Source organism: Mustelus asterias, chromosome 10 (genome assembly GCF_964213995.1).
Source record: "Mustelus asterias chromosome 10, sMusAst1.hap1.1, whole genome shotgun sequence".
NCBI classification, from domain to species: Eukaryota; Metazoa; Chordata; class Chondrichthyes; order Carcharhiniformes; family Triakidae; genus Mustelus; species Mustelus asterias.
In genome coordinates, this window is record NC_135810.1 from 57,126,463 (window position 1) to 57,153,047 (window position 26,585).

At 44.1% G+C, this 26,585-nt stretch overlaps 1 protein-coding gene across 1 annotated transcript in view; it reads left to right on the forward strand.

The window, feature by feature from the left end:
• The first annotated feature begins 2,129 nt into the window (after positions 1 to 2,129).
• The window catches only part of LOC144500030 (short transient receptor potential channel 6-like), a 162,171-nt gene continuing 137,715 nt past the window's right edge, over positions 2,130 to 26,585 (forward strand). The window contains exon 1 of the mRNA XM_078222785.1: positions 2,130 to 2,802. Within this exon, the coding sequence (XP_078078911.1) occupies positions 2,663 to 2,802 (140 nt within the window). The 5' untranslated portion in view covers positions 2,130 to 2,662. The remainder of the gene's footprint in view (positions 2,803 to 26,585) is intronic.

Consider the following 26,585-nt stretch of genomic DNA (forward strand, 5'->3'; position numbering starts at 1 on the left):
AAGTCTATGGTTAAGCTCAATCTTATAAAACAGCTAATTTATCAATAAATTAAGTAAGCAATAGAATTTTCAAAGTACTTTAGGCAGTGGGGTGGGACGGGTGTCATCATGTAGTTTCCCGACTCGCGGTCTCCAGATTAATTTCTTCGTTCTCTCTCCCCTTCTTTATGCTGGAGTTTTGGAAAGAAACACTGAAATGGAATAACGCTTTGAGACATCCAGTGGACGTGAACAATGAAAATGCAACCAGTAAAGTCTTGTTGCACAAAGGAAGCTCCAACAAACAACACATGACCTTTACCACGTAACCTGCTTCTGTGATGCTGGTTGATGGTTGCAGGACTAGAAGGAAAATTACCCTATTCATCTCAAAATCAGTACCACCCTGAGACCCCATTAATACACACAACAAAAGGGGCTGAAGCCTCAAGAAAAAATCGAAACCACCCGCTTTTCCACCTTGCGGCACGGTGGCACAGTGGTTAGCACTGCTGCCTCACAGCGCCAGTGACCGAGGTTCAATTCCCGGCTTGAGTCACTGTCTGTGAGGAGTTTACACATTCTCCCTGTGTCTGCGTGGGTTTCCTCCGGGTGCTCCGGTTTCCTTTCAGTCTGAAAGATGTGCTGGTTAGGTGCTTTGGCCATGCTAAATTCTCCCTCAGTGGACCCGAACAGGCACTGGAGTGTGGCGACTAGGGGATTTTCACGGTAACTTCATTGCAGTGTTAATGTAAGCCTATTTGTGACACTAATAAATAAACTTAAAACTGTTCCCTCTGAATGAATAGCGGTGCAGTGGAATGGCATCTCCATTGCCTCTCCCTCCATCCTCCCAGCCATTGTTTAGTTTAACTCAGACCCTCAGTCAGTTTTCAAACTTTCCTGTCACCGTACTGCCTACAAAGAGAAGGGTTATAATGCAGTAAAATGAATGTGCTGTGCATCCAGACTGTTTCTCTCTCAGCCTCACACCTCCCATTTTATAACGTATGCCGTAAGCAATTGCCCAGCAATACAATCTGGTGCCTCTGAAAGCTAGAGCCATGACTCTATTCCCCTCCCTGGAGCCGTGCTGCATTCATTGTAATCATCCCGCATGACTGAAACCTGCAATGCTTTGGTGCAGGCTGTGAGGGCCGAATGGCCTGGTCCTGTGCTCTATTGTTCTTTGATCTACTGTTCTTTGAGGAGCCCACACACTAGAACTGAGCAATGCCCAGGGACATCACTAGGAAGTGTCTCCTGTCTCTCAGCTAGACATCTACCCATATTGCCTGGAGCATGCTTGGATTGCTTATCCTGGATCCTCCTTCCTCCCCCACTCTTTCTCTCCCTCTCCTTTGCTCCAGCTGTAGTAAGCTCACAAGTCGCTTTAATGATTTGTTTTAGTGTCTCAGAGGGGGAGCTGGCAGGAGATATTTTGTGTGCAGCCGAACAGACAGTCTCAGCTGAAAGATGGCCCTTCCAAGTTCACTCAGTCAGCATTTTGTGTCCCCCCCCCAACCTGTTTGAGTGCCCTGTACCAAGGGACAGTGTGTTTCATTGTAAATCCAACCCTGACCAGATACACTTAGATGCATGTTACTCACAGATTCCAAATCTAAAATTCATTTAATGAGCACTGCGGGAGTTCCTTAGAACAGTGTCCTGGGACCAATCAGCTGCTTCATCAATGACCTTGCTTCCATCAACACTCAAGAAGCTCGACTCCATCCAGGACAAAGCAGGCTGCTTGATTGGCACCCCATCCACTACCATAAACATTCACTCTCTCCAGCACTGACACACAGTGGCAGCAACATGTACAATCTACAAGAGCAACTCACTAAGGCTCCTTCAATAGCACCTTCAAAACCCATGACCTCAACCACCAAGAAGGACAAAGGCAGCAGACACATGGGAACACCACCCCCTGCAAGTCTCCCTTCAAGCCGCATACAACCCTGACTTGGAACTGTACCATGGTTTCTTCAGTGTGGCTGGGTCAAAATCCTGGATCCTGATCCCAACAGCACTGTGGGTGATTCTGCACCACACTGACTGCAGCAGTTCAAGAAGGCTGCTCACCACCAGGGGTAGTTAGGGATGGGCAATAAATGCTGGTCTAGCCAACCATGTCCACATCTCATGTTACAATAATGTTAAAAATGTGACCCCAGTATGCCTGTTGTCAAACAGGTCAACACAAACATTAGTTTGAAATTAATTGTGTGAGTGTAAGAATGTATGAATACATCAAGGCGTTAAATTATCATAATCATAATGCCATTTCAGTTTGATACTGTTTTATATTGCAGGGAGAATTGCAATCGAAACAGATGAATTTGCTAAATGAATCAGTTAATTAACATCCAGTCTCTGATATCATTCGGATTGATTTGTTGGGCGTGCCGTCCTCCTGTTAGACATTCTGACAGGGAATGTGCACTGATCTCGGAGCTGTCTCACTTCACTTCATGTGGACAGCTCCTGTCCCGACTCCACACACCAGAAACATCAGAGAGCGACCCCGGACACAAATATATATATATATCAAACCTGACGAATCGGAAGCGTCACTTAAGGACGGCACCAAATCGCAGCCTCCCTGGGGTATAATTGCCTGGGGAAAAAGCTTCAAGTCTAGGAACTATTCAGCGTGGAATGGGAGAAGTGTGAAGCGATGAATGAGAGGACGCCACGGGTGGCTGCGGTTAACTCAGTGACCACCGCAAACCCAGCCAGTGGACGGGAAGATTATATTCCAATGAAAAGAGTGAGCAATAAAGAAGCCTACACGTCTCAGTATGGACATTATTTACCGTAAGTGAAGCGAGCACGGCTCAGCACGATCCTCACAATACAACAGCACAATAGTCCATTTCCAGTGTTAAATTGAAGTTGTTCATTTAAGTGTGCAGAATTACACAAAAACTTACGGAAATCTTTGGGAAGTTTTGTTCTGGAATGCCATTAATAGGCTTGTAATTCTGCATTTGACTTTATAGACAGCTGATTCTGATATATATATTGTTTTTATTTAACATGTATCTGCATTATAAAGCAATGCATCGTTAATATTTCGAGGAGGGTTGGTCTTTTTAAATGAAATAATAATTTAAATAAGTTAATATTCTATCGGCCACTGGATTTTGATGGTTTTAAAGACTTGGTGGAGAGGGGGAGTGGTGGTGAATAGTGTCATCTCCCGGTTAAGCGGCGTTTTTTGAGGCGTTCACTGTCACGCTGTTTAAGTTGCAGAAATGTATTTACATTGTTTAAACTCACCTACACTAACATGCCGTGTAAATTCACCTAGAGTAACATGCTGTTTAAACTCACCTACACTAACATGCTGTTTAAACTCACCTATAATAACATGCTGTTTAAACTCACCTACACTAACATGCCGTGTAAATTCACCTAGAGTAACATGCTGTTTAAACTCACCTACACTAACATGCTGTTTAAATTCACCTAGAGTAACATGCTGTTTAAACTCACCTACAGTAACATGCTGTTTAAACTCATCTTGAGTAACATGTTGTTTAAACTCACCTACAGTAACCTGCTGTTTAAATTCACCTACAGTAACATGCTGTTTAAACTCACCTATAATAACATGCTGTTTAAACTCACCTATAATAACATGCTGTTTAAACTCACCTACAGTAACATGCTGTTTATACTCACCTAGAGTAACATGCTGTTTAAATTCACCTACAATAACATGCTATTTAAACTCACCTACAGTAACATGCTGTTTAAACTCATCTTGAGTAACATGTTGTTTAAACTCACCTACAGTAACCTGCTGTTTAAATTCACCTACAGTAACATGCTGTTTAAACTCACCTATAATAACATGCTGTTTAAACTCACCTACAGTAACATGCTGTTTAAACTCACCTACAGTAACATGCTGTTTAAACTCACCGAGAATAACACGCGGTTTAAACTCACCTACAGTAACATGCTGTTTAAACTCACCGAGAATAACATGCTGTTTAAACTCACCGACAGTAACATGCCATTTAAACTCACCTACAGTAACATGCTGTTTAAACTCACCGACAGTAACATGCTGTTTAAACTCACCTACAGTAACATGCTGTTTAAACTCACCGACAGTAACATGCCATTTAAACTCACCTACAGTAACATGCTGTTTAAACTCACCTACAGTAACATGCTGTTTAAACTCACCGACAGTAACATGCCATTTAAACTCACCGAGAATAACATGCTGTTTAAACTCACTGAGAATAACATGCTGTTTAAACTCACCTACACTAACATGCTGTTTAAACTCACCTACAGTAACATGCTGTTTAAACTCACCGAGAATAACATGCTGTTTAAACTCACCTACAGTAACATGCTGTTTAAACTCACCGACAGTAACATGCTGTTTAAACTCACCGAGAATAACATGCTGTTTAAACTCACCTACACTAACATGCTGTTTAAACTCACCTACAGTAACATGCTGTTTAAACTCACCTACAGTAACATGCTGTTTAAACTCACCGAGAATAACATGCTGTTTAAACTCACCTACACTAACATGCTGTTTAAACTCACCTACAGTAACATGCTGTTTAAACTCACCTACAGTAACATGCTGTTTAAACTCACCTACAGTAACATGCTGTTTAAACTCACCTACAGTAACATGCTGTTTAAACTCACCGAGAATAACATGCTGTTTAAACTCACCTACAGTAACATGCTGTTTAAACTCACCGACAGTAACATGCTGTTTAAACTCACCTACAGTAACATGCTGTTTAAACTCACCTACAGTAACATGCTGTTTAAACTCACCTACAGTAACATGCTGTTTAAACTCACCGACAGTAACATGCTGTTTAAACTCACCTACAGTAACATGCTGTTTAAACTCACCGAGAATAACATGCTGTTTAAACTCACCTACAGTAACATGCTGTTTAAACTCACCTACACTAACATGCCGTTTAAACTCACCGAGAATAACACACTGTTTAACTCCACCTACACTAACATGCTGTTTAAACTCACCTACACTAACATGCTGTTTAAACTCACTTCAACATAAACTTGTTAATTCTGGCACTTGGGTTCTTTACAAGCAACCTCTCACAGTGAATATTGACAGGTTGTTACATAGTTTGCTGTGACAGATGTTATTGAATGTATTTTAAAATATTTGGGAGTAAGAGTATTTTTTTCTAAGTCAGAAAGGAATATAATGTAATATTAGTTATGTTAGCTCCTTAGAAAATTAAATAAACTGATTATCCTTTGATGCTGTTATTTCTAAAGGTTAGTTTTCCTCGTTTCCTGCTGCAGAGTTACGGTAGGCTCGTAGCCCGAGCTGTGTGAGCTCAGCATATCATCCAATGTCCCACAGCGTCAAAGCACTGGGGTGATGCCTAGGAAGGAGTAAAGAGGAACATCTTTGGAGAAAAAACTAACTCAGACATTTCTGCAGTGATATAAAATGAGAATGCTTGGTGATTTGTTTTGTGCATTACTACACACTGATATATTCAAGCTGATATTCAGGGAAAGGGAGACTGTTTTCTAGTGCCTGTCATCCTAATGTTTAATTTAAGAACACCATTACTTTCCTCTAAATTTCACATAATATGAACCACTCGAGTAGGATTTGTGACTTGATCCTGTTAAGGATCTCCTTCTCGCAGCTACCTGAAGAATCTGAATAAATATTTGTTTGGGGACAACATTAATTAATGTTCATGGGAAAATAGCCAGACCTGATCAAATATTCCATAGGGCACAAACTGTCTCTTGTATTGTTGGGATGAAGTGGAGGAAAGTGTTATCTGTGGGAGACAATGGTTCAGGGTGAAATAATGGGGGTTTGCATTTGTGAAGCAGTCTAAAGTTTTGTCTGATTGCTTTTGGAAAAGAAGAAGTATTTATGTTCAATGTGCCTTCCAGAAATTAATTGGGGAAGTAGTCATGACAGAGTGTTGGGTCTGAGAAAGGCTTGATGGGTGAACACCCATTTCTAACTTTATGCCTTTTTTTGAAAGTTACCCAAAATCAAGCAGTTTAATTATACACAATGGGTGGTCAACCTGTTCCATTTACTTCCCTCTCCATTTTAAAAATCAAACAAATTGCAGTTGTTAATGTACTGTGATGAATTTTGCATTGAAAGTGATTCAATTTTTCTAACTCTCTTTCTTACTATTAAGACACTGCTTTTCCCCTTAATCTGTTTTTTTCTGTCTTTTAGACTTCACGATATCCAACATTAATTCTCAGATTTAGGTGCTGCAAATGTATTATTTTCTTGCCATACTAAATCTGCATGTTCTTTATCTAGTGTAAAATTGTTTACAGTGTCACCTATTACAGTTCTCCCCATTACCAGACATTTGTTCAGTGATATTAACCTTGAGGTCACTTACTCTTTCACCTCCATCATTCTGACTGCTCACCCAGTGGTTAAATATGAAGTTTTCATTGATCTACCTTCCTTTTCTTGCGATCAAAGTCAAATTGTGTTAAAGTTGAGAAATGCTGTTGATTGAGATAGAAACGTATCCTGGCCTTTAATATCAGACTGCATGCCTTGCTGGACCTGATCTCAGTAATGAGGAATATCTCACCAGCCACCACTTTATATCTACAACTATAGGGATTACAGTCAAATAACTGCTTTGTAGTCTGGCCTGGTAACAGGGTAGGTTTTCAAAAGTGTACATAGCAGTCACAGCTGAGTGACCCTGGCAGTCTTTGGTTCAAACGGATGCACAATTAATATCTGGTAACAAACAGAAAAAAGCCAGGAGAGATATTAAAAGCCCTGGTCGTGTAAGAAGTACAAAGAGAACTTTTCAAATTGAATCTAGTTACAGTAAATTGGATGTTTTCTAAGTTGCTTATCAAGCTCTCTAACGAATGCCTACAGCAGTCATTTCCTCCCTGTATCAATTTTTCCCAAAGCCTATTGCCAAGGCAACAGAGTGAGGAACAGATTAAAGGGCAAATAATCTCCTTCAGATATCTCAATGTTGAAAAGATGGATCTCCTCACTTGGTTCCTGGCTATAATCTGGAACTTGTGCCTCGAGAGTCCATTTTATCTTTCCAGCAGGTAAACCACAAACATTTGGGAATATCCCATTTTGTAAAACCATTTGCCATTTGATGCTTTACTGTCTTCCCTTCCTCCCACTTTACTTACTTCCTGTTTAAACATTTCACAATTTGACCAAACAGGTTCTGGATCACCCTCATCTGTTTATGTTTCCTAATTGCATGAACATCACTTCTCATTCTCTATTACATTCTAAACACCAAAATCATGGAACTCCCCCCCTGCCCCTCCAAACCCCCCACAACAGCACAGTGGGCGTACCTACACCATGGGGACTGCAGCGGTTAAGAAGGCAGCTCGCCATCACCTCTCAATGACAATTAGAGATGGACAATGAGTGCTGACCTAGCCAGCAATGCCCACACCTCATGAATGAATAAGAAAAACACACAAATCTTTCTGTTTTTCAGTCACTGAACAATCATTCATTCCCTTGTGGAGTTCAGATTTGATTGCTCCAACAGCAAGGTGCCATACAGTAGGTTGTTGCATAAGGTTAAATCTCACGGGATCCAGGGTGAGGTAGCTAAATGGATACAAAATTGGCTTGATGACAGAAGTGGCTAGGTGGCTGTAGAGGGTTGTTTTTCAAACTGGAGGCCTGTGACCAGCAGTGTGCCTCAGGGATCAGTGCTGGGTCCACTGTTATTTGTCATTTATATTAATGATTTGGATGAGAATTTAGTAGGCATGGTTAGTAAGGTTGCAGATGACACCAAGATTGGTGGCATAGTGGACAGTGAAGAAGGTTATCTAGGATTCAATGAGATCTTGATCAATTGGGTCAGTGGGCTGACGAATGGCAGATGGAGTTTAATTTGGATAAATGTGAGGTGATGCATTTTGGTAGATTGAACCAGGGCAGGACTTACTCACTTCATGGTAGGGCGTTGGGGAGAGTTATGGAACAGAGATCTAGGGGTATAGATACATAGCTCCTTGAAAGTGGAGTCACAGGTGGACAGAGTGGTGAAGAGGCATTCGGCATGCTTGGTTTCATTGTCAGAACATTGAATACAGGAGTTGGAATGTCTTGTTGAAGTTGTACAAGACATTGGTATGGTCACACTTGGAATACTGTGTACAGTTCTGGTCACCCGATTATAGAAAGGATATTATTAAACTAGAAAGAGTGCAGAAAAGATTTACTAGGATGCTACCGGGACTTGATGGTTTGAGTTATAAGGAAAGGCTGGATAGACTGGGACTTTTTTCTCTGGAGAGTAGGAGGCTTAGGGATGGTCTTATAGAGGCCTATAAAATAATGAGGGGCATAGATCAGCTGGATAGTCAATATCTTTTCCCAAAGGTAGAGGAGTTTAAAACTAGAGGGCATAGGTTGAAGGTGAGAGGGGAGAGATACAAAAGTGTCCAGAGGGGCAATTTTTTCACACAGAGGGTGGTGAGTGTCTGGAACAAGCTGCCAGGGGTAGTAGTAGAGGCGGGTACAATTTTGTCTTTTAAAAAGCATTTAAACAGTTTCATGGGTATAGAGGGATATGGGCCAAACACAGGCAATTGGGACTAGCTTAGAGGTTGAAAAAAGGGGCAGCATGGACAAGTTGGGCCAAAGGCCCTGTTTCCATGCTGTAAACCTCTATGACTCTATGACTCTAACAGAATTCTGGCTGCCTTCCTATTAGCCAGGATAAACTATGCCAGTTATCCTTGGGGAAAGGTCTATGGGGTGTACACTTGTGTTTGATAAGAAGGAAGAATACTCACCTGAAGTCTGAAGTGATGAGATATGGGGGATGGTGAGGGGGTGATGGTGGGGGAGGAGGGTTGATTGGAGTTGGGGTTGAGAATTGGCACTGTACCAGATTGAAGCCTGCTTCTGCAACCTCTGCTAACTGTGTCCTATTCCCACACCAGGTCCCATTCAATTTCACTCTTGGGCCTTGATCTACATAGGCTTTCACTCTCAGCACAGGCCCAGCTCACTCTCAGCACAGGCCCAGCTCACTCTCAGCACAGGCCCAGCGCACTGTCAGCACAGGCCCAGCGCACTGTCAGCACAGGCCCAGCGCACTGTCAGCACAGGCCCAGCGCACTGTCAGCACAGGCCCAGCGCACTGTCAGCACAGGCCCAGCGCACTGTCAGCACAGGCCCAGCGCACTGTCAGCACAGGCCCAGCTCACTCTCAGCACAGGCCCAGCTCACTCTCAGCACAGGCCCAGCTCACTCTCAGCACAGGCCCAGCTCACTCTCAGCACAGGCCCAGCTCACTCTCAGCACAGGCCCAGCTCACTCTCAGCACAGGCCCAGCTCACTCTCAGCACAGGCCCAGCTCACTCTCAGCACAGGCCCAGCTCACTCTCAGCACAGGCCCAGCTCACTCTCAGCACAGGCCCAGCTCACTCTCAGCACAGGCCCAGCTCACTCTCAGCACAGGCCCAGCACACTCTCAGCACAGGCCCAGCACACTCTCAGCGCAGGCCCAGCTCAGTCACAGCACAGGCCCAGCTCACTCTCAGCACAGGCCCAGCTCACTCTCAGCACAGGCCCAGCTCACTCTCAGCACAGGCCCAGGTCACTCTCAGCACAGGTCCAACTCACTCTCAGCACAGGCCCAGCTCACTCTCAGCACAGGCCCAGCTCACTCTCAGCACAGGCCCAGCTCACTCACAGCACAGGCCCAGCTCACTCACAGCACAGGCCCAGCTCACTCTCAGCACAGGCCCAACTCACTCTCAGCACAGGCCCAGGTCACTCTCAGCACAGGTCCAACTCACTCTCAGCGCAGGCCCAGCTCACTCACAGCGCAGGCCCAGCTCACTCTCAGCACAGGCCCAACTCACTCTCAGCACAGGCCCAGCTCGCTATCAGCACAGGCCCAACTCACTCTCAGCACAGGCCCAACTCACTCTCAGCACAGGCCCAACTCACTCTCAGCACAGGCCCCGCTCGCTATCAGCACAGGCCGAGTTCACTTACTCTCAGCACAGATCCTCTCTTGCTCCTCCCCTGCGTGCTCCAGTGCTCCCTCCTTGAATGGAGTCAGGAATCTCAGCTTGGGCATCCCACCGCCCCTCTTCACTCGCTCATGGTGGTTGTGAGCAAGCTTATCCTGCAGGGAAACAAATGGAGATTGTATGATCTGGCCACTTGGTGGGTCAGGTGTTGGTGAAGTCTGGCGTATGTGGGCATGGTGCGTGAGCAGGAAGGGGTTGTGAGGAGAGGAGTTCCAGGGGTCTGAGGAAGCTTATGGGATGTCGGGTGCTGGAGCCCTGCTAGGTGGCAACATGTGGGGTCAAGGTGGCTTTCTGAGGGGTGACAGCAAGGTAGAGTGCAGAAAGGGTACCTGAAGTGCTTACCCTGGCAGAATGGAGTAGCTCGATCATCTTTTTACGGCATTGCACCCCCATCCTCTTGTGGAGGGTGCTGGCACTCACCAGTGCTGGCACCATCTCCCAGATGGGGTCTGTGACCTTGCTGGAGGGTCTCCTGCCAGCCTGAGGGTAGATTGTTTCTCTTCTCTCCTCCACGGCATCCAATATTCTAGCTGGGGCACCCCACTATCCCCGTAAACCTTGGAGCTGGCTTCCTCACTGCCATCCTCCCGGATTGAATGAGAGCAAGTGTTGTGGAGCTGTTTAATTGCAGCGTCCCTTTGATTAAAGTGTTCAGATCACCCTGGGCGGGTGAATCAGATCATTCACGACACAGTCGCCTTTCACATGGGGAAATGTTTTCCTTCAAAGTGTCTAAAAATTGTGGTCTGGGTCGTGCTATCGGGGCCGATAGGATTCGCATTGGTTTTCACACCGAAAGCGACACAGCCAAAATTTAGGAAAGTTCTGCCCAGTGCCTTTCAAAACACATTCTTCCAGAATGTTCTTAGTCCTTGAAGATGAATCATTTTCTGTGATTATAGTGCTCATGACAATATACAGATTTTGATACTTCCTTGCCTACATCAAACACCTTACAGTTTTCAGTAACTGGAAACATATATACATCTTGTTTAATTAACTTCTGAAGTGACATTTCTGACCTCAGAATGTCCCTGAAAATTATGCATTTTGAAATGTAGTCTCTGCTTTGAGGGAACTGGATATTTGGAGAATTCACCTGCTTTTCTTCAGATAGCAATATGAGATCTTTTACATGCAGGATCTTAGTTTGACATTCAGTTGAGGACATCTTGCACAGTAGTCCCTCAGCTCAGTATTGGAGTGGCAGCTGGATTATGTGTTCAAGTCGATCGAATTGGGTTTGAATTCACGACCTGACTCAGAAGTGAGATTTAAAGGTTTGTGCACTCAGCTGCTAAAAAGCCATGGCAGTTTAAACAAATAAAATGTTAAATAATTTATTAGTCTGTTTGGCAGAGCACAGCTGGAAGATTAGAACAGAACATAAATTAATTTGAAGACAAGCAACATCTTATTAAGGAATTCATAGAAATATAGAAACTAAAAGCAGGAGTAGGCCATTCAGCCCTTCGAGCCTGCTTCACCATTCATTATGATCATGGCTGATCATCAAATTCAATATTCTGATCCCCCCTTCCCCCCCATATCCCTCGATCCCTTTCGCCCCAAGAGCTATATTTAATTTCTTCTTGAAATCAAACAACGCTTTGGCCTCAACTACTTCCTGTCGTAGCGAATTCCACACATTCACCACTCTGGGTGAAAACATTTCTCCTCTCCCCCTTCCCCCCATCGGGAACATTCTTTCTCAATCTACCCTGTCTAATCCTGTTAGAAGTTTCTAAGTTTCTATGAGATTCCCTCTCACTCTTCTAAACTCCAGAGAATATAATCCTAACTGATTTAGTCTTTCCTCATATGACAGACCTGCCATCCCAGGAATCAGCCTGGTAAACCTTTGCTGTACTCCCTCTATAGCAAGAGCATCCTTCCTCAGTTGAAAACTGCACACAATACGCCAGGTGTGGCCTCACCAATGCCCTGTACAATTACGTCTTTCAATAATTTTCTAATTTCTGCTTCATTTATATTACAACATTGCTTGTGAATACAACCCCTCTCCAGAAGTACCACTTCAATATAAACATTGCCATGCTCAATCAGAGCTACACTTCAGGCATATACTTACTTTGGTATATACAACTAAAAGGAAATAGATAAATCTTATTTAATTAGTACCTCTTCACGAGACAGGATATCCTAAAGCAGTTCCCAGCAAACAAAATTCTTTGATGGAAAATCAGTCTTTCTATGCAAAGAAGCACAGCAACCAATTAAGTCCACAAGTTCCTACAAAACAGCAATGAGACAAATTACCAGATAATCTGCTCTCCTGATGGATAACTATTAGCCTGGACATGGTGAAAGCTCTGCAGTTGTTATTCAAATTGTACCTTCATCTTTTACATCCATTTGAAAGCTCAGAGTTTGACATCTGATTCAGTCTCTCCAAAGATGCAGCATTCTCTCAATGCCACATGGATGAGTCCAGTTAGCTTCCAAATCAAAGAGGGTGATTTTAACCCTGACTGCTGGAAACCTATCTGCCAATGTTATGTTCCCTTTCTGCACTTCCTAATTAACCTGTTTGTCTGAGGAGCTGGGAAGAGTACCTGCCACAAACCAGCAGAATCCTTCTTTCAGTATGTGCACTGGGTTCTGATGATGTTGTTGTGGGAAGTCACCACTCAGAGTCAGATTTGAAGATTCAACATGCAGTTTATTGGACAAAGCTTTGGGAGAAGCACTGGGCACTTCGCAGTGCTCGCAGTCACCTTCTCAATTTTAAAAATGGCAGCTGAGCTTCTTTTATACATTTCAAAGATTCGACAAGTAAAGGCATTAGCAGTTATCACATCATTAGCCAATTATGCCCCCCCTAGCAATGACTGACCTCGTTAACAAAACTTATTGTTTCGGTTCCGCTTTATCTTAAGTTAAGTTGATCATCTGGACCTCAAGGTCTGTTTTTTTCGTCTGTTCCGTAGTAATTAGATAATAACAGGATTTAGTTCGTTGTGCAATGTCTAGGCCTAAGTCAGCACATTTTAATGTCTTCCCACAGAGTCCATTTTGTACCAGGTAACCATCTTGTATCTTCTAATTTCGGGATTCCCTCTGGCAGCGTCTCACTTTTACTCCAACAATGTTCTCAGTGCCTACCTCCTATGTAAACTGCTGGCCTGGTTTTTAGATTTCCTGCCAGTTGAACCAATTGGGAAGGAGACACAAATAGGTAAAATTTTAATTATTCTTTTGGTTTTTACGTAGGGACAGAGGTACAGGAGTTCAGGTCTCTTTACCCTGTACATCTCGCCCCATTTCCCCACTGTCCATCCTATCCAAAAGCCTTCACAAAACCCCATCTCTGAGACTCTCTTGACCATTCTTTTGGTCCCAAGTGATGGCTTCCTTCTTCCAAACATTTAGTTATTGTCCACTGACTAAATGTTACCTTCTGCTGGTTTCAGGGAGACAGCTGATGGGTGTTAAAGTCATCTTGGTTTCGTGTTTTTGAGGTCATGTCGGTTTACTGTCCGTCCACCTGATTTCCATTTCAAGATAAAATCGGGACATATGTCAGTGGAAGAGGGCCTGAATTCCTAACCTTTTAACATGGGGAGGAGAGTGCTGTCACTGAGTCAAAGCAGGCATCTTGATGTATTGCTTTGGCTGTAACAGTAGATGCAAGGTTTTTATTTCTTCTGACTGTAGACTGAGATCGCAGTTCACCCTCACAGCAATGGGTTTATTGCACTGGAGCCTTTTTCTGCTGTTGTTAGATGTGCTTGGAGTATATTCCAAAGTATGGTCAACATTAGCACACTGCTGAACTGCCTGAATCAAATCAGTCCATTGTGTAAAAGCACTTACAGCTGTTCACAGTTATTGAAAGTAGCCGAATAAAAATGTAAACCTTTGACATGCTATTATATCATGATTTAAATTTAACATCTCAGCTTGGCTTACCACAGGCAACACTAACAATCCACTTCAATCACCCTGTTTTCATAGTTAATGATTGGTATTTATTCATTGTATTCCCAAACAATCTCTATGTCACAAGTTATGTCCAATTATTTTTACATGCAAGATGTAAATTGAGAACAATTTTTTTTTAGCAATTGTAGATCCCCGAATAAGCGATTGCACCCTCGCTTGCTGAGTTTAAGGTGATTGATTTGTTTACCACTTAGACTGGAGGACATTCCTCCAATGTGCAGCATTGTTTGTGTCTCTCAGAAAGCGCAGAAGGAGTTTGTACTGAGGCTCCAGTGATGACGGTCGGCTGCACAGGAACACCTGGCCTGTCCTGAACCTATTTAACAAGGACATCTGTCATCGTGGTAATGCCATTCAACAGATGGGGTTCGTCATTTGGACCTTGTTAGTGACTTCTTGTGTTTCTCATTCCTTGATCCAAAGGATGTTTACAGATAGGTCTTGCTCAGGAAGGAAGCTCAATATGAGTCGCTGAGATGGAGGGAGGTCAGTAAGTTGATTGAACCTGACATCAGAGAGAGGGAAGTGAGGCTCTGGTTTCATCCAGCCTGTGGGTTTACCTCAATTAGCAATGTGTCAGGAAATGATGTTTTCATGGACAGGAAGCCTGAGGAGGGGTGTGGAACAGTGTGTTCCAGTTATTGTATGCATTATTGTATTTAATGGCGTGTCCATAATATGTCTGAGCGATGACCTTGCCAGGCAGAGGCACAGTCTCTGCTGTGAACCTGATCGGGCAAGTGCTGAGGACCAGAGTGTTGTGATAGCAGCAGAACCCTATGTAGATACAGCAAGTTTAGTTATCAGATTGTTTTGACCTTTGCTGCCGCTTTCTTTTGGATGTTCCCAGAAGGATAGAGTCCCACTTAGTGTCACATCCAAGTGTATTGGGCTGGGATCATGTTTTAGTCACTGGCCATTCTTGTAGATGTGCAATTCTTTTTCTGGCACTGGCACTGTGGAGGTGGAATACACACTCCAAGGCTGATGCTCAAAGATCTTAAAGCACACAGAAATAAGAGAAATAGGTCAATGACTGGCTGTCAATGTGAGATCTTTTCCAGGTTTTGGAATGGTTTTTGCCATACCGTCAGGAGTGAGTTTGAGCTGATGATTCTTGTATAGAACTAAGTCAGCCAAGTACAAGGACTCAGTTGTTTCAGGAATTCTGGTTCGAGATTGTCCTATCTCATTGTTTGCTATACATCAGGCATGACGATCAATATTGATGAAAATATATTAATGAGAGTATTAGTGTTAATGGCTCAGGTCATGAATTTATAATAGCCCAGTGCTATTTATTCTTTGGATTATTTGTTTTTCTAACAGTTACTTTTCTCAATGATGCTGTGGCAAATTAGTTAGCAAAGAACAGTTTTAGCAAGGATCCAAAGAGTAACGAAGCCAGAACAATGTAGAGATTACCTCAAAATGGACCCTGATCTCATTCTCTTAACCACTTTACCTACTTTTCCATAATTAACAGTAAGCATGCCTTTGAAGGTCTAATAAGAAGACTGATAAAAAACATGAAAGCTAAATGAGGAAAACTTTATACTGGCGATTGCATCATCTAGCAAGACATGACTTCCTGACTCAAGATATAAACCGCATGAGTTTAAAATCAGATTTTTAATGAGCGGCAATTGCCTGACAATTTGTGAGGGGGCAGCACATTTGAAATCTTCCAGCTAAGGCACTAATGTACCGAGGAGAGGTGGAATAAACTGGAATTGCTCTCCCTGGAAAGCCAGAGGCTGAGGGTGACCCGATAGAAATTTATAAAATTATGAGGGGCATAGATAAGATGAATAGTTGGAAGCTTCTTCCCAGGGCACAAATGACAATCACAAGGGGGCACAAGTTCAAGGTAAAGGGGGAAAGATTCAATAGAGATGTACGGGAAAGTTTTTTACACAGAGGCTGGTGGGGGCCTGCAATGCACTGCCAAGGGAGGTGATTGAGGCAGATAGTTAGTGACATTTAAGACTTATCTAGATAGACACATGAACAGGCAGGGTACAGAGGGATACAGGCAGTTGATCTTGGTAGGACAACATGATCGGCACAGGTTTGGTGGACCGAAGGGCCTGTTCCTATGCTGTATTGTTCTTTGTTCTTTGTGATAAAGTATTTTGAGCAGCTCAAAAACAATGTTACAGTGTATTAAGAAAAAGGAAAAAAAGAGTGGATGGTGCAATGGGAAAATGCACCACTTGTGTAGAAATGAGCCGCACTGAGAAACTTCTGGTTTCCATTCCTCGTCTATGCACAATAGCTGATTTTAGCCAAAGCGAAAGGTATGTTTTGAAGTCCTGACAGCCGCTAGAACAAGGAGAGGAAAAGTCAGCCAAGACACCTGCTTTTGATCCCTATTATGATCACCTGTGAAAACATCAGGTTAGGCAAAGACCAGGATTGGCTTTGATGCTCCCTCACCGCCAACGCTTGCTATCTAGATTTGAGACCGCTTGGGCAATGGCGGCTGTGCCCTGTCAACCTGTGCTCCAATGCCACTCCCCTGGAAAGAAGGGAAGAAAATTGGAAGTGGGGGAGAGGGAGTGGAGAAGAAAGCAGCAAGTCAAAGGTTAAAGAAAGGTGAGAAATAATATGTAGTTAATAACTACTGAATGGTAAAAGCGGAGGGAACAAATTGTGCAAGAAATTGATGGAGATAAAGGTGATTGAGGCAGATAGTTAGTGACATTTAAGACTTATCTGGATAGGCACATGAACAGGCAGGGTATAGAGGGATACAGGCGGTTGATCTAGGTAGGACAACGTGATCAACACAGGTTTGGTGGACCGAAGGGCCTCTTCCTGTGCTGTATTGTTCTTTGTGAAAAATTATTTTGAGCAGCTCAAAAACAATGTTACGGTGTATTAAAAAAAAGGAAGATGGAGATAAAGGTGGTACGGTAGCACGGTGGTTAGGACTGCTGCTTCACAGCTCCAGCGACCTGGGTTCGATTCCCGGCTTGGGTCACTGTCTGTGTGGAGTTTGCACATTCTCCTCGTGTCTGCGTGGGTTTCCTCCGGGTGCTCCGGTTTCCTCCCACAGTCCAAAGATGTGCGGGTTAGGTTGATTGGCCATGCTAAAAATTGTCCTTAGTGTCCTGAGATGCGTAGGTTAGAAGGATTTGTGGGTAAATATGTGGGGGTAGGGCCTGGGTAGCATTGTGGTTGGTGCAGACACGATGGGCCAAATGGCCTCTTTCTGTACTGTAGGGTTTCTATGATTCTATGATTCTATGATTGAAAATTGAATCCTCGGTTCAAGTCATCAATCCATAGCATTGAGAGTGATTGTGTATGTGCTACAGGCACACACATAATCACTCAAGGAGAATAAGAAAAGTGATTGGCAGAGAAATCAAGGGCCAGAATCAGATAAGGACACAGTAAAAAATTGTAGGAATGGGATAAGGAACATTAAAAGGACTAGCTTTATGGTTTTGTACCTGTAGTCTCAGCGAATTCAAAATAAAATGGATTAATTAGTTGTGTAGATGGATGTAAAGGAGTATGATATAGTTGTGATTGCAGAGGCATGGCACCAAGCTGAGCAAGAATGGGAACTCAATGACAATGGTTATTCAGTGTTTAGGAAGGGCAGACAGAAAGGAAAAGGCGGTGGAGTGGCAAAGTTGATGAAAGAAGATATTGATACAATATTGAGGAAAGACGTTAGCATAGACGATGTGGAATCCATATAGGCCGAGTTAAGAAACACTAAGATGCAAAAAACATTCATGAAGGTGGTATATAGACCACCAAACTATAGTGGTAATGTTGGGAATAGCATTAGACAGGAAATCAGAGATACATGTGATAAAGGGACATCTCTGATTATGGGTGACTTTAATCTGCATATAGATTGGGTGAGTCAAATTAATCACAATACAACAGAGGAGGAATTTCTGGAGTGTGTACGGGATGGTTTTCGGGACCAATACATTGAGGAACCAACAAGAGAACAGACCATCTTAGACTGGGTATTCTGTAGTGAGAAAGGATTCGTCGGCAATCTAGTTGTGAGAGAAGCCTTGGGGATGAGTGACCATAATATGATGGATTTCTTTATCAAAGTGGATAGTGAGTTAATTGATTCTGAGACCAGGATCCTGAATATCAATAAAAATAGCTATGATGGTATGAGACATGAGTTGACTATGATGTACTGGGAAACATTACTAAAAGAAAGGACAGTGCGCAGGCAGGTAAACCTTTTAGGACTGAGGTGAAGAGTATTTCTTTCACCCAGAGAGTGGTAAATCTGTGGAATTCACTAGCGCGGAAAGTAGGTGAGGCCAAAACATTGTCTGATTTTAAGAAGAAATTAGATATAGCTCTTGGGGCTAAAGAGATCAAGGGATATGGGGGGAAGGTGGGATCAGGATATTGAATTTGATGATCAGCCATGATTATCATGAATGGCAGAGCAGACTCGAAGGGCCAAATGACCTACTCCTGCTTCCATTTTCTATGTATGCTTCTATGTATCAAATGGTGAAGCACGTTCAAAGTGTTGAATGGCCTCCTCCTGATCCTAAGTCCTATGTTCCTGTTGAAATCTCTATGATTGCTGCCTGCATTGCACCTCATATGGCTGGTATTCAGGATTTAAGATTAACTTCCTAGAAATTAGATTGGATGCGGTTTCTCTTTGATGTGTGAAATTTCTCAGCACGTGCTGTAAAATTCCATTTCTTGTTTGAGTTGAGGTTGAAATAACCCACATTCCCTAAGATGTGCTTTCTTTTCAGTTTGGCATTCCTCGTGTTGCCTTTCAGATTCTTTTAATGTGTTCTTGGACATTTTCAGCTGGATATCATCATTTACAGTTATATTTATAATAATGTTCCTTGGTTCTCCTCTTTGCCTGTGCTTTGACCTCTTTGATCCAACATTTAGCACTACCCCTGCTCGTCCAATTTCTGGCTGCCTTCCAAAATCTGAATGGGATACTGTGAAGTCTAGGCTCTGGGACAGCAAATGGTCTTGTTATTTGTTTGGTCTTGTTAATCTTGTTAAGAATGGTATTGCTGATTGCTGGCAATCCTCCTGGCTTTTGGGTACTGGCTGCTCCAAACAGGAACCCAAGGAGAAATTCCCAGTCCTATTGTTTCTAACCCTCTGGATTCTGTTAGGAATCTCGCTGATGTTAAATGCGAGGGGAACCCAAAACCCAAAAGGGTAACTTGTGGTGTAACTAAGTGTATTTTCAATTTGGTATACTGATGCAAACCATGGAGCAATAGGCCAATTATTGTGTGAACAATAAATGAAGAATATTTATTAACTTTAAAAAACAACAAGAAGGACTATAATACATTACAACACTACTCTACACTGATGGTGACACACACAAAATTACAGAAAATTATCCCTTTGTTCCCAACTACCTATCTTTCCTGAACTCTGAGACACCCCTTGTTCCCAAACAACATCCAATATTATCTAATTCTAGGAGCTAAATCCAGCAGATGGTTACCATGAAACCAAAAGGGAAAATGCTGGAAAATCTCAGCAGGTCTGGCAGCATCTGTGGAGAGAAAAGAGCGGATATTTCGAGTCCAGATGACCTTTTGTGAAAGCGGTCATCTGGACTCGAAATGTCAGCTCTTTTCTCTCCTTATGGCTGAGCAGAAACTGATAGCCAAGTTCCGCACACACGAGGACGGCCTCAACCGGGATCTTGGGTTCATGTCACACTATCTGTAACCCCCACGACTTGCCTGGACTTGCAAAATCTCACTAACTGTCCTGGCTGGAGACAATACACATCTCTTTAACATGTGCTTAACCCTCTCTCCACTCACATTGTCTGTACCTTTAAGACTTGATTACCTGTAAAGACTCACATTCCAACCATTATCTTGTAAATTGAGTTTGTGTCTTCATATGCCCTGTTTGTGAACACGACTCCCACTCAACTGATGAAGGAGCAGCGCTCTGAAAGCTTGTGGCTTGTGCTACCAAATAAACCTGTTGGACTTTAACCTGGTGTAGTGAGACTCCTTACTCTGCTTATAGATGCCATGATGTGGAGATGCCGGTGTTGGACTGGGGTAAACACAGTGAGAGTTTTAACAACACCAGGTTAAAGTCCAACGGCTTTATTTGGTAGCAAATGCCATTAGCTTTCGGAGCGCTGCTCCTTCGTCAGATGGAGTGGATATCTGCTCACAAACAAGGCATACAAAGACACAAACTCAAGTTACAGAATACTGATTAGAATGCAAATCTTTACAGCTAATCAAGTCTTAAAGATACAGACAATGTGAGTGGAGAGAGCGTTAGGCACAGCTTAAAGAAATGTGTATTGTCTCCAGGCAGGACAGCCAGTGAGATTCTGCAGGTCCAGGCAAGCTGTGGGGGTTACCGATAGTGTGACATGAACCCAAGATCCCAGTTGAGGCCATCCCCATGCGGAACTTGGCTATCAGTTTCTGCTCAGCAACCCGGTTCAATATCTTTCAGCAACCCGGTTCAATGCATCAGGGAATGTCGGAGAAACTACCTGCTTGTTGTGAACTTTACCGACCAGGATATTTGTCCTGAGGGAACACCATTGAACGACGAATCCAATGGGCATTTTTCCTATTCCCAACATCCAGTCTTCATGTGTCCTTTTTTTAATGACAAAAGAGTTCCCTTGAACCAAACTTGTCCAACAAACTTTCTTTTTTACTAACCTGAGCAGTATCTTTACCTTTGCCATCTTTCTCAGATTTCTTTTCATTATCAGACTTCCCATCTATCCAATTTCTCTGCAAGTGTCCAAACTGGGGCTTGTTATAATGTGAGGTAATTCATAATCATCTGCCAAGACAATGGTTTTCTTTATTTTAGAACAGTACAGCACAGAACAGGCCCTTCAGCCCACGATGTTGTGCCGAGCTTTATCTGAAACCAAGATCAAGCTATCCCACTCCCTATCATCCTGGTGTGCTCCATGTGCCTATCCAATAACCGCTTAAATGTTCCTAAAGTGTCTGACTCCACTATCACTGCAGGCAGTCCATTCCACACCCCAACCACTCTCTGAGTAAAGAACCTACCTCGGACATCCTTCCTATATCTCCCACCATGAACCCTATAGTTATGCCCCCTAGTTACCGCTCCATTCACCCGAGGAAATAGTCTTTGAACATTCACTCTATCTATCCCCTTCATCATTTTATAAACCTCTATTAAGTCTCCCCTCAACCGCTCCAGAGAGAACAGCCCTAGCTCCCTCAAACTTTCCTCATAAGACCTACCCTCCAAACCAGGCAACATCCTGGCAAATCTCCTTTGCACTCTTTCCAGCGCTTCCACATCCTTCTTATAGTGAGGTGACCAGAACTGCACACAATATTCCAAATGTGGTCTCACCAAGGTCCTATACAGTTGCAGCATAACCCCACGGCTCTTAAACTCCAACCCCCTGTTAATAAAAGCTAACACACTATAGGCCTTCTTCACAGCTCTATCCACTTGAGTGGCAACCTTCAGAGATCTGTGGATATGGACCCCAAGATCTCTCTGTTCCTCCAGAGTCTTCAGAACCCTACCTTTAACCTTGTAATCCACATTTAAATTTGTCCTACCAAAATGAATCACCTCACATTTATCAGGGTTAAACTCCATCTGCCATTTTTCAGCCCAGCTTTGCATCCTATCTATGTCTCTTTGCAGTCTACAACAGCCCTCCACCTCATCCACTACTCCACCAATCTTGGTGTCATCAGCAAATTTACTGATCCACCCTTCAGCCCCCTCCTCTAGGTCATTAATAAAAATCACAAATAGCAGAGGACCAAGCACTGATCCCTGTGGCACTCTGCTAGCAACCTGCCTCCAGTCCGAAAATTATACCATCCACCACCACCCTCTGTCTTCGATCAGACAGCCAGTTACCTATCCAAATCGGCCAACTTTCCCTTTATCCCACACCTCCTTACTTTCATCATAAGCCGACCATGGGGGACCTTATCAAACGCCTTACTAAAATCCATGTATATGACATCAACTGCCCTACCTTTATCAACACACTTAGTTACCTCCTCAAAAAATTCTATTAAATTTGTGAGGCACGACTTGCCCTTCACAAATCTGTGCTGACTATCCCGGATTAATCCGCATCTTTCTAAATGGTCGTAAATCCCATCCCTAAGGACCTTTTCCATCAACTTACCAATCACCGAAGTAAGACTAACCGGCCTATAATTACCAGGGTCATTTCTATTCCCTTTCTTAAACAGAGGAACAACATTCGCCACTCTCCAGTCCTCTGGCACCATCCCCGTGGACAGTGAGGACCCAAAGATCAAAGCCAAAGGCTCTGCAATCTCATCCCTTGCCTCCCAAAGAATCCTAGAATATATTTCATCAGGCCCAGGGGACTTATCGACCTTCAGTTTATTCAAAACTGCCAGGACATCCTCCCTCCGAACATCTACTTCCTCCAGCCTATTAGCCTGTAACACCTTCTCTTCCTCAAAAATATGGCCCCTCTCCTTGGTGAACACTGAAGAAAAGTATTCATTCATCACCTCTCCTATCTCTACTGACTCCATACACAAGTTCCCAATACTGTCCTTGACCAGCCCTAACCTCACCCTGGTCATTCTTTTATTCCTCACATAAGAGTAAAAAGCCTTGGGGTTTTCCTTGATCCGACCCGCCAAGGACTTCTCATGTCCCCTCCTAGCTCTCCTCAGCCCCTTTTTCAGCTCATTCCTTGCTAACTTGTAACCCTCAATCGAGCCATCTGAACCTTGTTTCCTCATCCCTACATAAGCTTCCCTCTTCCTTTTTACAAGACATTCCACCTCTTTTGTGAACCATGGTTCCCTCACTCAGCCATTTCCTCCCTGCCTGACAGGGACATACCTATCAAGGACACACAGTATTTGTTCCTTGAAAAAGTTCCACTTTTCATTAGTGCCTTTCCCTGACAGTTTCTGTTCCTATCCTATGCCCCCTAATTCTTGCCTAATCGCATCATAATTACCTCTCCCCCAATTATAAACCTTGCCCTGCCGTATGGCCCTATCCCTCTCCATTGCAATAACAAAAGATACCGAATTGTGGTCACTATCTCCAAAGTGCTCTCCCACAACCAAATCTAACACTTGGCCCGGTTCATTTCCCAGTACCAAATCCAATGTGGCCCCACCTCTTGTCGGCCTATTCACATATTGTGTCAGGAAACCCTCCTGCACACACTGCACAAAAACTGCCCCATCCGAACTATTCGACCTACAAAGGTTCCAATCAATATTTGGAAAGTTAAAGTCCCCCATGACAACTACCCTGTGACCACCACACCTATCCATAATCTGCTTAGCAATTTCTTCCTCCACATCTCTATTACTATTTGGGGGCCTATAGTAAACTCCTAACAACGTGACCACTCCTTTCCTATTTCTAACTTCAGCCCATATTACCTCAGTATGCAGATCACCCCCGAAGTGCCTTTCTGCAGCTGTTAAACTATCCTTGATTAACAATGCTACTCCTCCATCGCTTTTACCAGCTTAAGAACTTAAGGTTCTTCCTGATGGGGCCTTATTACAAGGGGATAATATTTTTTAAATTATTAAATCAGAATAATTTCCCTAAGATTCTCAAAGTCTTGCACAACCTTCATCGATCCATATCACCCATCAAACACCATGGCTGGGATTCTCCCAAAAAAACTAACTGCCCAATGTGTGGGAAAACAGGAATAATTCCCACTTTTTTCAAGTGTACTTACCAGAACGGATGTCCGACACTCTGAGCATTGTAGAGTGCCTCACTCTACAATGTCTAACCCAATAACCGTGGGTAATTCACTGTGGTAAGCAGGGAGTGGGGCCTATTTCCACCCGAGAGGGCAGCAGTATAGTGCTGGAGATCAGAGATTGCCGCATGTGCAGTGGCCCCCATTGCCAGCCTCCTTATCGCTGGCCAGCCTCGCAACCTCTCCTTTGCTGGCCTTGCGAGCAAAGGAGGGGCCTTCCTCCCACCACCTGATTGCTAGCCTACAGGACCTCACCGAGCTCAAATCTCTGCTCCCCCCCACCCTCCACCAGCTCCGACCTCCCTGCCTCCCACCACCTGGCCAGCACCAACCCCCCCGACCCTCCTCCCACCCCGTTGGCTAGCCCGATCACCTCCTCCCTCTCCCAGTGGGTATCCCCCCCACCGATCTCCCCGCCCCAGTATGCCCTGCCCTCTCTGCCCCCCCCCCCCCCCATTGGCACTGCCCGGTGCTTGGTGTAACACTGGTCGCAAACCTCACTACAGGCCCGTGCTGCTGTCTCATGGCCCGCTGTGCTGCTCGAGCAATGCAGCAGCCAGGAGAATCCTGGCCCATTTCAATCTCGAGTAAATTCCATATAGGTCAGGCTCTGTTTTCTTTTTGAATTTCTGAATCCCTATCTGTAGGCCTTTGGTACCAACTGTTAGACATTGAGAACCGCAGCTTTTACTCTGTCATAGTCACAACAGTATTATTCTGAAAGATATAAGTACACTTCCAAAGCTTTCCTTATGAAAATACTGTTGGAGTATAGCCCAATATAGCTAATTCCAATTCAGATTCATGGCAATTTTCTCAAAACATACAAAGTACATTTCTAGTTCCTCCTCATTAAATGTAAGTACCAAGCGAATATTTATCATCAAATCAAAGCTACAAGGAGTTGGCTCTCGGTCATCCCCATCTTTCCCCTCTTTGAGCTTTTCTCTTTCCAGTTCTAATTTATTCCTCTCTAACCTTTCTCCTTTCCTTTCTAATTAAACTTTTTTCATTTTTCTTTCAATATTGAGCTTTGGATTTTTTTTTCTCATTCTCTTCTGAATTCTAACATTTTGCTTTCTAGATGAAGTTTGGCTCATTCTATATGCAGACACTTCCTTTTATTCCTCCAGCTTCAAATGCTGAGTCAATTCTTCACACATCTCTGTCTGCTTAGCTTTGGATTTGAAACTGACCCCCATTAACTCTGCTACATTCAGCCTTCCCTTTATCTTTTGCCAACTGTTCCAAGGGACTGAGAGACAAATTCTCACTCACCACAATGGTCTCAGCATCAAAGTTACTCAGCAAAAGCAAATGTGAAATCTTGGTTTGTTTAAATTCTGGAAAGTTCCAGCGAACCCATTTCGCTGCACAATTCGGATCGAACCTTGATGAGCTCCCAGTTTTATTATCATTCCCAAACAGTAACAAATCAAATCAAAACAAATTTACCGAATAACCCACCAATGAAAACCAATTTCGCATTAGTGACATCGAGGCATATGCGGAGATATTGGCCGCAATTTAGTGGCAGCGCTGGCCATGGGCACAAATCCCGTAATGGGCAGGGGGTGGGGGAGGGAGCGGGGAGGGGGGACATGCCTGCAAGAGGATGGTGGTGCCTGCATTGGGATGGGGAGGGCCCAGTGCCTGTGAAGAGCAGCGGTGCCCTGGTCCTAGGGTGGTTGTGAGGGGGTGGGTTGGACTGGAACCTGTGAAGGAGGGTTAGGGAAGAGTACCTGTGAAGCGGGTGGGGCGGTGCCAGTGATGAGGAGGGGATGATGCCTGTGAGGGAGGTTGTGCCCTGGTGCTGGTGTGGTGGGTCACCCCGATGCTTACATGGTGGGGCTGGGGCGGGGTGGGGGGGATCTTTGCACTGTGGGGCTTGGAGGGGAGGACGACTTTTGCATTATGGATTGGGGGGTTTGCTCTGAACTTTGCATTGTGGCTGGGGTTGGGCGGGGGGGGGAGGGGGTGGCGATGATCCTTGCATTGTGGAGGGAGTTGCTCTGAACTTTGCATTGTGGCCGGGGGGAGGGGTGCGGAGGGGCGATGATCTTTGCATTGTAGTCGGGGTGGGGAATGGGGGGTGATCTTTGTTCACATTGTCGGAAAGGGGCCGATCCTTGCATTGTGGGGAGGGGGGGAGGGGTGCTCCTCAAATCTTTGCATTGTGGTGAGGGGTGCTCCGATCTTTCCATTGTGGGGGGAGGGGGCAATGCCCCGATCTTTGCATTTTGGAGGGGAAATTGCATTGTGATGGTGGGAGGGGTGATATTTGCGTTGTGGGGGGTTGGGAGGGGGGTGGGATCTTTGCATTGTGAGGGTGGGGATGGAATTCTGATCTTTGCTTTGGGGAGGGAAGGAGGGGGGCAGTTTTGGGATTTCTGGCCTTGCCAGTTTCTTTAGGGTGCTGACTGTCTGAAAATGCACAGAGTAGTGTTCACACTGGCGAGGAGAGCTGACTGTACAGCCTGCGAGCTTCACACCAGTTTCTGGCAAGACTTTGCCAATTAGATCAGATGACTGAAAACTTAGTCAAAGGGATAGATTTTAAGGACTATCTTAAAGGAGGAAAGTGAGTCAGAGAGGTGGAGACGTGTAACAGAGTTCCATAGCTGGTACAAAAGTAATGACTTTATGAGAAACATTTCTAAAACGGCCTCAACTGGAGTATTGTGTCCGATTCTGGACACCAGCCTGCAGGAAGGCTCTGAAGGATTAAGAGAGGGCGCAGAAAAGATTTACGAGAATGGTTCCAAGGTTGAGG